The sequence below is a fragment of the Homalodisca vitripennis genome, unplaced genomic scaffold (assembly GCF_021130785.1).
Source record: "Homalodisca vitripennis isolate AUS2020 unplaced genomic scaffold, UT_GWSS_2.1 ScUCBcl_676;HRSCAF=3207, whole genome shotgun sequence".
Lineage (NCBI taxonomy): Eukaryota > Metazoa > Arthropoda > Insecta > Hemiptera > Cicadellidae > Homalodisca > Homalodisca vitripennis.
Window position 1 is genome coordinate 58,206 of NW_025776798.1, and position 11,795 is coordinate 70,000.

An 11,795-nucleotide genomic window follows, 5' to 3' on the forward strand; every position below is an offset into this window, starting at 1 on the left:
AATATGGGGGGAGGGGGACTTATGGCACCCGGTGTACCTATAAAGAAGTTATTTATAAAATATATGTAATTATAATGTAGTATAGTTGATTTACATTTTTTCAAATGTCGGCTTGATAAGTAATAACACATACCGTAAACGAGTAAGAAATATTAAAGTAGAATCCAGATAAAAGTTTCCTTCGTTTATTCAGTGGTTATACCGGTATAAACGTCAAAGTAAATCGCTCCATCTCTATTCATAAAAAGTTAATAGGGGGGAGGGGAAGGGACTCTTAAGACACCCGGTACTGGACTACAAACAGCCTACGTTAAATGAAAATTAGCGATCGTAATTTACCACTTCTAGCAGATAACCAGTAACGATGGCATTGCACTAACATCGGCACAAAATACCAACTTTAAATCAAATGTTATTTCCAAACCATGATTTGATATCCACCTGCAGTTTTTACGGAGTTACAAAATAAAAGTTAACCAGACATTGCTTACTACCTACCTCACAATTTGGCCTTTCTGCCACAATTAGGCCTTACTAACTTCTAACATCGAACCTTTGCCGCCAAAGGGTTAACAAACAAACACACACACATTTGGGTAAGTAGCAATAAGACGTGTGGGGAAATAAATCTATCAAAGGTAACATGAACTATTTTTACCCTCTATTACGTCACCACAAATACTCCTCCAAAGATTCTATTTTATAAATCCAAATAAGGAAGTCAACCGAAATTGCTTATTTTTGTACAAGAATTTATACGAGTTTAATTTTTTTATTTTCAATCCGGCTATATGATTAAATAAAATTGACACTTATGTCTGATAATTCAATTTGTTTTATAAAATTGTTTTGAATGACTGCTTTTTTGTGGTCGATTTTTAATCGTCAGTTTTAAACAAGTAAAGGACTGAACGCAGATTAACACTAGTTGTTCATTAAATATTTAATTTAAAACACGATAATATAATTAAGTTATATTAGTTAATTGGTTGGATTTCATTTGTTTTTGCTTTCACTACATAATGTGATTCATGTACTTCATTTCTAGCAATAAATGGTTTTACATAACTTATCTAAGTTTCATTAATTTATTATAAAAAACCGCCATTTAAAATATTCTTTACATGTATTTTTATATTTAGTTTGTAAAATGGAATCAGCTGATCAACACAATAACCGCTATTCTAGTTATGTTACCGAAGAAGTACCGTGTTAAAAAGTGCTTGCCGACTGATGACGAATGCATTAGAAAGCTATCTGAATTGAAAATTAAGGCCGGCCGCATATACTGTAGATATCAATGTTTTGACACAAAAACAGCTTCAAAACAAAGGTTTCGGCCGGTTTACCATCTATACACAAGTCGAAACGTTTTAGCTCGAAACTTACGTACAATATTTCGATAAACATTCTCAGTTGCACTGTGGTCACCGGCAGGGACTTAGCAAACGAGGGGGTTTAAGGGATCCGGACCCCCCACAAATTTTTAAATTTTTTAAGCAAACTATTAGTATTATAATAATTCAGTATTACTGGCATGTAGGCCTACTGCTGAAAGATCGTCCTCAACATATAACGGCTCAAGAAATTTTTAAGGAACAAAATGGGGAATGAGCGGTTGACTGCACTTGCCTTACTTTCTGTCCACTTCGGCAAAATATCAGTCGCCTTGACCCCTCCCCCTCAAATTTTTTCTTGACTTTTTTTGGCCATAATCGTCCGGCTTGTGGCCACAGTTTCGAACTCTTTCGTCTTGAAGCGTAATACAGACAGCTGACACCTATTGTCGCAAGCCTTGCTTCAACACTCATGTTTTGACCAGTGTGTGGATACCCCGCGTGGTTTCAGTGTTCACGCATCAACAGAGCGACACGATGCGAGTCAAACTGTTCGATCTGTGAGCCGCCGGCCTACGAAGAGAGGGTAACTAGAGATATTATAAAATAAGGAGGCTCCAGTTACGCGTATCCTTTACAGTTACCTACAGAACGCCACCGTAATTAACGTAATCAATTATTGGCTCTTAACCCTGTAACCGCTACGCCCGAGATATGCCGTGCCCGAGCTTACTACTTTCACATTATTAGCGGTTGAAAAGACTATGTCCAAATATTACAAAAAAAGAGTAGTACAAATCTGTCTAAAAGTTTATGGTGGTGACACAATAGTCATTCTTTTACTATGTGGAGATATTTGCTAAATTGATGTTGCGGTGATTTCGTCAACCAATCCAGGTGCTAACCTCAAACCGTTATCATTCTCTGCAAATACAAATTGCATTGTTGTTTATATGTTTTGGAATAGATTGCAACTGAGCTTGTTATGTACTTACTTATAGATGTGTCTTTCCATCTGATATAAATTCAGAAGGGAACCTTTTCCGACCGGTTTCAATACAGGTATCTTTGGCTGCACTCTTGTTCCTCATGCCGACTCTGATACAAAAAACTGTTCTTACAGTTTCCAACTCTTGTTTTGATATTGTCACTTCAAGTGGTTGAATTGTGCACACTCCAAATTCAATTCTAAAAATGTTCTTTTCCTTCAATCAATTCGAAACTCATAGAGCTCTTCTTTAGCGAATACGCCATGTTTGTCTCTTCCTTTACCAAGTATAATCTTCAATCATACCAAATTCTAAAAGCACCAAGATCTCCCGCATTTACAGTAAATAAATTCAAATCCTTTCTGAAAACTGTTTTCCATCTAATGGCTGTTTCCATATGTTGTTCATTTGACATCGTTATATTTTACAAAAGGTATGTTATATGGTGCCTTTTGTAACATATACTGATTGGAAAACATATTACTCGTACAACAATGTAATTCTAACATTAAAGTCCCTGGTTCACAACAAATATTTCAAACTCACTGTGGAGAGCTAACTGCAGTCAGAAAGAATTAAATCGGAAATACTAATAATACATATCTGCTTGAACAGGGGAATTGAAGGGGGAGGGGATATATCCTTATTGGATGTAGCTTATCCAATCAATGAAGATTGATAGTGTTCATCCTAGCCTTCTTTATGGCAAGTTATTATATCCGTGACAATTTGACATTTTTTATTTGTTAGTACACAAATATATATATAATATATATATAGTAAACAAGTAGAAGAGGATGTATATTATGGACAGTTTTTGGTTTATTCTGACAAGTGAATCTCTGTTACGATGTCATCGTCACGTCTTTATAGTTCTTTCATGCTCTAACTATTCTTACACTCGCTTTGATTGTTATAAAATTCTACCTAACTCAAGACCTTATCTACTTTCTTCTTCATATGTTGTGAATTTGATTTGATGAACTGTTTTAAACCATATCTAGTAATGAGTCAGTTGTCAATTGCATTTCACAAACTAGAGCAAGCTCTGATCTGAACTTCATCTCATTTAATCTGTTGACTGGACACAAGTGGGTTGAAAAAATATCCCTAATAAATGTATCATGATCCAACATGTTTTCTATGCTAATAAAACTTTATTTTCCAGACACTTCCAGTCTTGGGGCTGTTTTCACAGGTCTACATTATATAACTATTAATATTGTAGTTTTTATTACTTCAGGATAGGATAGGACAAAATAATTACAAGGAGCAAGTATAAATCAAAGAACAACGTTGCAACTGGCTGTACAACTCCATTTGTCAGGACTTAAACTACATGGAAAAAGAAGGTCAATTTCAGTGGATAAAATCATTTAATACCGTAATTCATAAATTTCATTTCTTCATCCTCTTCAAATACAATAACCATATTTCAGTTATTTTAGGGTATTTTGTACTAGAAAATTATAAAAAAATAATGAAGCTGTTAGTAGTAATAATTATCTCCGGCCATAACTGCTGGTACTGTAGCCGGGGGCTGGAGGGTACAGATTCTGTTGTCCGTACCCCTTACTACGTTGACCACTTGGATTGCCTTGACTACTAGAGTAACTGCTTTGACCACTAGAGTAGCTGCCTTGATTATTTGAGTAACCACCTTGACCACTTGAGTAGCCACCGCGACTACTCGAGTAGCCACCCTGACCACTAGAGTAGCCACCACGACTACTCGAGTAGCCTCCAGATCCACCTCCTCGATTGCTACTGGTGTAGGTCACAGCACCTCCGTACTTGCTACTGCCGCGACCCACTACTATAACTGCTCTGACCTGAAAAATTTGTCAATGTATATTAAAAATTGTACTACAACAAATACTTTTAAAACTACTGTAGTGTAATTAGACCTTTAACTTTTAGTTCCGAGATGAGGAAAACAGTCCAAGAAGTTGTTACTAAATGTTTAATTTAGTAGTAGAAAGCTCTATTATTAATCACCCAATTAATTAGATACAGACTGGTGTTGAATTTACTTACTTCTGTTATCACCACCTCTGCCACCCCTACTACTCTGACTGGTAGACCAGGAGCCCCCTTCATTTGTTTGACCCCCACCACTGCTCCTATCACTGCCATCACTAAACCGGATATGGGTACCACTCCCTCCACTGCTCCAACTGTCTCTGCCCGACGACGGAGAGTTGTAACTTCCTCTGGACGAGTTGGAACTGTTTAAAACCCACCCTACGAAAAAGATCGTTCATTAGAAATACTACACACGTAATAAATAAAATTAGCAATATAAAAGTGTTTGGTGCACTTTTACCTTATTTGCTGTATAATATGTAGAACAATAACAATAGAACAGTTTACACCGTTAAAGAGAACATCATTAATTATACTAAAGATGGTTTTATATATATATATATATATATTTAAGTGGAACACTTACCGAATTCCTCTGGAAAGGCTGGTATCGCCCATCTCTGTTGCCACGGTTACGGCTAGGGCTGGAACAAGTACATTTTGTTAACCAAAAATTAAATGTTAAATGTCTTTATTGTACTACCTAAAACTGTACAATTGGCAAAGGTTACAATTACTTCCTCTGTTACACCCAACCATAACCACCTAACCATATAAAATTGAAGTTAAAATTACACAATCAAAAACAATACAAGATGAATAATACAATATGGGAATATATAAAATTTGCTTTATTACAATTTAATAAATTTAGTGTCCACCCACCCATCTCACACAAATTATTGCCATCAGCACACAAACCATCAACCCTTATGGGACCCGAAACATATACAAGGTGTAACAAAAAGATTGGGCTGACTATGCATTTTGATTTGTGTGTGATTCTAAGCTAAACATAAAGAATACCTTTTTTCCAATTTTCACTTTGTTAAGCCGCTAGCTGCTATTTTGTATTTTTATTAACAAATTATTATCTCTAAAACTAGTAAAACTAAAGAAACCAAATTTGGCACATAGGTTTTGGGAGAAAAAAATAGTTGTTATTTTTTTAATATTAAAAAAATGGAGTCTGTTGAAAATTTTAAAAGATATTCTTCATTTTTAGCTTATAATCACACCCAGAATCTGAAAATACATAGCCAACCCAACCTTTTTGCTGCACCCTGTATAACTTAACAGCCTGAAACCAGAGTGCATCCCAAAACCAGAGTGCATCCCGAAACCAGAGTGCATCCCGAAACCAGAGTGCATCCCGAAACCAGAATGCATCCCAAAACCAGAGTGCATCACGAAACCACAGTGTATTCCGAAACCAGAGTGCATCCACCAAGAGTCCTGATATCATCAGGAAAATTATTCCAAAGCCGGCAAGCAGACAGAATGAAGGAATTGTTAAAAATGGAGGTTATATTAATGGGATTTGATATTAAAGAAGGCACACCGAGTATTACAAGAGGTTATAGAAGATATGAAAGATAAACATTCTGATAGATATAATGGTAGACCATTATGCAAAATCGAATGCAGCATCGTGAGTGTGTGAAATTGATGAAGCTTATCAAACTTCACCAGCGATAGTTATTCAAAGAAAAGTTTAATATGCTCTCAGTATCTTAGATTGAATATAAAGTGAATAGAATAATTTTATGCACACTGTAATCTACCTGAGATCTCTCCTGTCATATCTTTTACAACAAAGCTGCAGTGAGAAAAAACTAGTTTCAACTAGCACCATCTTCATGTTCAATGGCTGAAAATGAGGAAATGTTTGGGACTGTGAATGCTAACAAACACTGAATTACAAGTTTTAATTAAATTATCAGCCAATGTGAGGAATAGCCTATTAATTTTGTCACTATATGGTATGGATCATCCATTCAATAGCTTGGAATAAGTCGATTTATTCTAAGCTCCCAGAAACACTTCACTATTTTGGGAAGCAGGTACAATATTGCATACTGACCCTTGGTAATCATCCTGCCTGTAAGGTTGTCCTGTAACAAACAAAACATACATGATTAAAAAATAATGAAATTACATATAGTGTAACAACATTTGTTGTACAATAATGAGCCATTATTTCATATAATTTTTGAAATGCTAAACTATTAAAAATAAAAAAAATGTATGACATATTAGAGCATAAAAATATAAATGATACTTTCTTCTCATTACTGACCCTAATTCATATATAACTGATTAAACATATGTACTAATGTACTGTTTACTGTTTAATCACCTACCACCAGAAATTAAATATGTACCTCAATTAACACGTTTTACATCAAAATTAAAGAATTTAAAAATTGAAATAGTTTCTAATGATTTTTCCTGATTTTTTTATGTTCACGAACTGTTGTTTGGTTTTAATGTGTTTGTTATAACCTAATAAATAAGCTAAAAAAATTTACTTTTATATCTTTAATTTTAAGTTAGACTAGTGACGCCATTCTTTTGTATATCCTGTACAAAAAAGATTTAATTTGCTATCCTATAATTAAGCTCCACTTTTACAAAACATTAAAAATTTTCCGTAGGACGATTATATGAATTTTTCTAGAATGTCGAGTGTTACAGATTGTAACACGATATAGCACGTATGTTAGTAGTGGAAGTTCCTGGAACATTCCTAACATAAAGATAATTTTGCAACAACAGTGGCTAAAACCTAAAGTCACGTGACGCAAAAACAAAAGAGAGTGCCACGCCGCTGCGAGAGAGCCGGATTGGCGGCAAATCTGTTATTGTGGCGATATCAACGCAATTAGAGAGGCGGTGGCCGGCGTCGTTGCCTGGCAACACGTCCCGTTGCCACGGCAACAACGGCAACCACTCGAGCCGGCCCTCGCCATCTGCCCCTGGTAAACAGTTTTGTCTCTGACTGCGGACCCCGTTGTTACCTATCGTCTCTTCAGAACATATGACTAACAGATCAATAGAATTGTATTATTTTATCGTATTATGTGTGTCAACGTAGGTAGATGGAACACAAAACACAAGAGAGAAACCTTACCCCAAGTATAAAAAAAAACTTGTTTTAATGCAATTATATGAAAAAGTGAGCATTATTTTATAGCAACCAAACGCCCTTTCTTATTAAGTCGTAAATATAATAATACATATATGAAAGACCTCTACTCAGACCGGGGTTTTCGGACAATTTTAGCGGGGCCCGAGAAGGGCCCCGTAACACATCTATTTGCAGGGACCTCGTCGACGGACAAGATATCTTAATAAATGTAACGCTATTATAGCCTCAATTTGTAATATCTTCCGTCACAATTTCGAATAAACTGTCCAGCCTTACTTTTGATTTAACAATCTCGATCGTGTTTATTTACTTTGTGCATTCAAGCGGAAATGTCAATATTAGTTTTTGCGATCAAACTACAAATACCTCAACACTTGCGTCCGGTCTGACCCGATAAACCATACCTGCAATGTCGACAGAAAAGAAGAATTGTCTTCAATTGAGAACAAGAATAAAATTAAAAGAGCACTTATCTGAAAGATTTCTGTTATAACAATTAATATCGGTTAACTAATAAAATAATTACTGTACATGTTTAGAATTCACTAAATTAATTTAAAAACAATGCTTAAAATGGCACGACCAATCAGATTTTGTCAGTACCAATTTTTACCCACATATATCGAATCTTGCTATCATTAGTAAAACAATAAGATGTTGTCGATGGGATAACTGTGGGGGGGGGGGTGACGACATGACGGGGCCCGCCAACGCCTGAGTACGGCCCTGTATACAGGCTACATTTGATGTTGTATTCGTATTAAAATAAAATGATGCCATAACTGCTAAATATGTGCACACATATCAACGCACTCCTCTATAAGCTATGACTGCCATAACAGAACTAGTTTACAAAGCGTGTATTCGGGAAACATCCCTCCTAAAACAAACGTTATTTAAATGAGGTTTTATAGAAAATGTGTGAATATTTGCGACACTGATTTTTTACAACCCAGTTCTAGTTATTGTTTGGGTAGAATCTAGATGATTCGGTAATTTGTAAAAACAACTGATTGTATTTACATCTAACAGTTTTGATGTTCGCATTTCGTCGTCCATATGGTAGGAAAAGTACGTAGATTTCTCTATAGGCTATTAGACATGTTTTTACTGCATTATTTTACCGGCCACTTGGTTTAAAGATTAATGTGAATAAGCGTCATTCTAGTTTGCATTTTTAATTATATTTTACAATATATTTCCCTTGACATTGTCTATAATTATAAAAATAATAAAACAACAAAGACGAAAACTAATAAAAAAATAAAAAAGGTTTTGTAAAAATATTATTAGCTAAAAATGTTTTGACAAATTTAAAATATTTCAGTAATCACACAGTGTTTATACTCTCAGCATTTTATTGGTTAATTAATAGGCAATTTGGACGATAATCCCTTATATACTTTTCAAAAACACGATAGATTTATTAGGGGTTTATTTTTACTAAAAAAAAACACATTTGCAAAAAACAAAACATGTTTATCCAATTGTTTAATTTTAAATAAACAAGGTTTTTTAAGATAAGGCGATATCTAACGTCCAAAACCCTGTTAGTCTTTAGAAGAACCTCTTAAGAAAAAAACTAATATATATAGATATATATATATACTAGCTGTTTTCCCGCGGCTTCGCACGCTTTTCGTAAGTTTTGCCCGCGTATGAGCATTTCTGGTTGAAGTAAATTATATTTCCAACCCCGATGTAGATTTTACCTTGATGTCACGATCAAGAAAATATGTCAAAAATGTATTGTACATGCATAATGTATTTTATTACAAAGTGGTCTACCACTCAACCTTTAAGTTCAACCAAAAATTTAGTTTAGACAATTATACATCATAACTTAGCGCCTTCAAATAGTGTTTCACTGTTTAATATACGTATCTATCTCGTAATTGCAGGTTATAATGTGCAGGCGCTTTGAAAACTTTTCTTCATTTTATTCGTTTATATTCACGACATAAGCGAATAATTCAGATAATAACTATCCTATCTTCTAAGTTAGACTAAATTACGGATACATGTGAAATTTGATTGAAATTGGTTCAGTCGTTTTGGAGTTTATTGGGCAACATACATCGTGACTCAAGATTTTTATATATATAAGATATATATATATATATATATGTATATAATTATTTATGTATTTACTACATTTTAGGATTTTAAAAATACAACAATTAATTAATGCTTAATGACAACGGGGGGGGGGGGGTTTAAATGCATTTTATAAAGTGTAGAAAATATGCAACTACACCGTGTATTTTAACCACATACGTATTTAAAAATGACTTTATACATTCTATTTTGCGTTAACAACTTTTATTACCCATTTAATGTTTCGTTTTAAAGTTAGGCTATGACTTAATTTAGTATTTTATTGTATATATAACTTATTGCAATTTGGATAAAAAACTGAAACCTAAATTGAATTTGCTTTCGAGGTACTTCTGGGACTGCACTTTAGTTTAGCACGACAATAAAATTATTTCCCACACGAATGCCTTTGGAGAACACGTAGATATCCTAACAGGAGGGACAGTCTGTCGACGTCACGAACTGTAACGAATAAAATAATTATCGGCTGAAAAACTACCAACGACCTGACCTGATGTATAGGTTTGTACATTACAGCACAAGACCAGGACTGAAGTACATTGTGTCTATTACAACACCTTTAGTTATATTTACAAGTCCTCGATAGAAACCGAAAGATTCCGCAATCAAAAGAAAAATAGAGTGTAACACAGGCATTAATGACATGAGGTTGATATTACACAATTGCAAATGTGACTGCAGATACTCCTCAGCATTCCTCCTAATCTTGAAAGATTTTTTTAAAAAAAAAAAAAAACCCTTTTTTTTTTTTTTTAAAAAATTTTTTTTAAAAAAAGGGGGGGGGGGGTTTTTTTTCCCCCGGGGGGGCCCCCCCGCGCCGCTGGCCAAAATTTTTTTTCCCTTTTTGGGGGGAAGGGGGGGGGCCCCCCCGGGGCCCCCCCCCCCCCCCCCCAAACCCCCCCCCCCAAAAAAAGGGAAAAAAAAAAAAATTTTTCCCCAACCCCGGGGGTTTCCCCGGGGGGCCCAAACCCCCCCCCCCCCCCCCCCCCTTTTTTTAATTTTAAAAAAAAAAAAAACCGGAAAAAAGGGGGTTCCCAAAAAAACCCCCCAAAAAAAAAAAAAAAAAATCCCAAAAACCGGCCCCCCCCTTTTCCCCCCCCCCCCGGCTTTGGGAAAAAAAAAAAAAAAGGGAAAAAAAAAACAACCCCAAAATTTAAAACCCAAATAAAAAAACCCCAAAAAAAAAAAAAGGGGGCCCCCCTTTTCCCCCCCCCTTTTTTTTTTTCCCCCCCTTTTTTGGGGGGTTTTAAAAAAACCCCGGGAAAAAAAAAAAAAACCCCCCCCCAAAAGGGGTTTAAAAAAAAAAAAGGGGCTTTTTCCCCCCCCCCCCCCCCTTCCCCCCCCCGGGGGGGGTAAATTGGAAAAAAAACGAAAAAAAAAACCCCCCCCTCCCAAAAAAAATAAAAAAAATAAAAACCCCCCCCCCCCCCCCCCTTCCCCTTCCGGTTTTTTTTCCCAAAAACCCAAAAAAAAAAGGGGAAAAAAAAAAACCCCCCCCAAAGGAGGCCGGTCTTTTGTTTAAATTTTTCCCCAAAAAAAAAAAATAAACCCCCCCTTTTGCCCCAAAAACCCCCGGGGGCCCCCCCGGGGGTTTGATCTTTGTTTTTTTTTCCCCTTAAACAAAAATTTTTCCCCCCCTTTTTTTTTTTTTTTCCCCCAAAAAAAAAAAAGGGGGGGAAAAAGGGGGAAAAGGGGGCCCCCCCCCCAAAAAAAAAAATTTTTTTTTTTTAAAAAATTTTTAAAAAGAAAACCCCCTTCCCCCGGGGGGGAAAAAACCCCCCCCAAAAACCCCCGGGGTTTTATTTAAAAAAGAATTAAAAAAACCCCTTAAAAATTTCAATTACCCCCCCCTTTTTTATTTTCGTTTAAAAAAATTTAAAAGGGAAAAAAACCCCCCCCCCCTTTCCCCCCACCCCCCCCCCCTTTTTTTTTTTTTTAAAAACCCCCAAAACAAAAAAACCCCCCCCGCACGGACCAAAATTTTCCCCCCCCCCCAAAAAAAAACCCCTTTTTTCCCTTAGTATCGATTATCGCAACCGCAAAAAAAAAAATTTTTCCCCCCCCCCCCGGGGAAAAAAACCCCCGGGGGGCCCCCCCCGGGGGGGGGTTTTTTTTGTTTAAAAACCCCCCAAAAAAAAAACCCTTTTTTTGGGGGGCCCCCCCCTTCCCCCCCAAAGGGGGGCCCCCCCCCGGGGGGGGGCCTTAAAAAAAAAAAAACCCCCCCCAAGGGGCCCCCCTTTTTTCCCCCCTTTTTAAACCCCCCAAAAACCTTAAAACCCCCCCCCCCGGGGGGGCCCAAAAAAAAAAAAAACCCCCCAAAAAAAAGGTTTAAAA

General features: G+C 36.2%; 2 protein-coding genes across 2 annotated transcripts in view; both read right to left on the reverse strand.

The window, feature by feature from the left end:
* Window positions 1-3,683: 3,683 nt before the first annotated feature.
* Window positions 3,684-4,553, reverse strand: LOC124370923 (abscisic acid and environmental stress-inducible protein-like). The gene is made up of 2 exons (XM_046829230.1): window positions 4,364-4,553; window positions 3,684-4,158 (listed from the first exon to the last, which is right to left on the reverse strand). The coding sequence occupies exons 1-2, from the start codon at window positions 4,460-4,462 to the stop codon at window positions 3,829-3,831; spliced, it is 429 nt and encodes a 142-aa protein (XP_046685186.1). The 5' UTR covers window positions 4,463-4,553; the 3' UTR covers window positions 3,684-3,828.
* LOC124370924 (5'-3' exoribonuclease 2 homolog) overlaps window positions 4,544-11,795 on the reverse strand; it is a gene marked incomplete at its 5' end in the record, with an annotated part of 58,447 nt that continues 51,195 nt past the window's right edge. Inside the window, 3 exon segments of the mRNA XM_046829231.1 lie at window positions 4,544-4,570; window positions 4,779-4,836; window positions 6,276-6,306. Of these exon segments, the coding sequence (XP_046685187.1) occupies window positions 4,559-4,570; window positions 4,779-4,836; window positions 6,276-6,306 (101 nt within the window).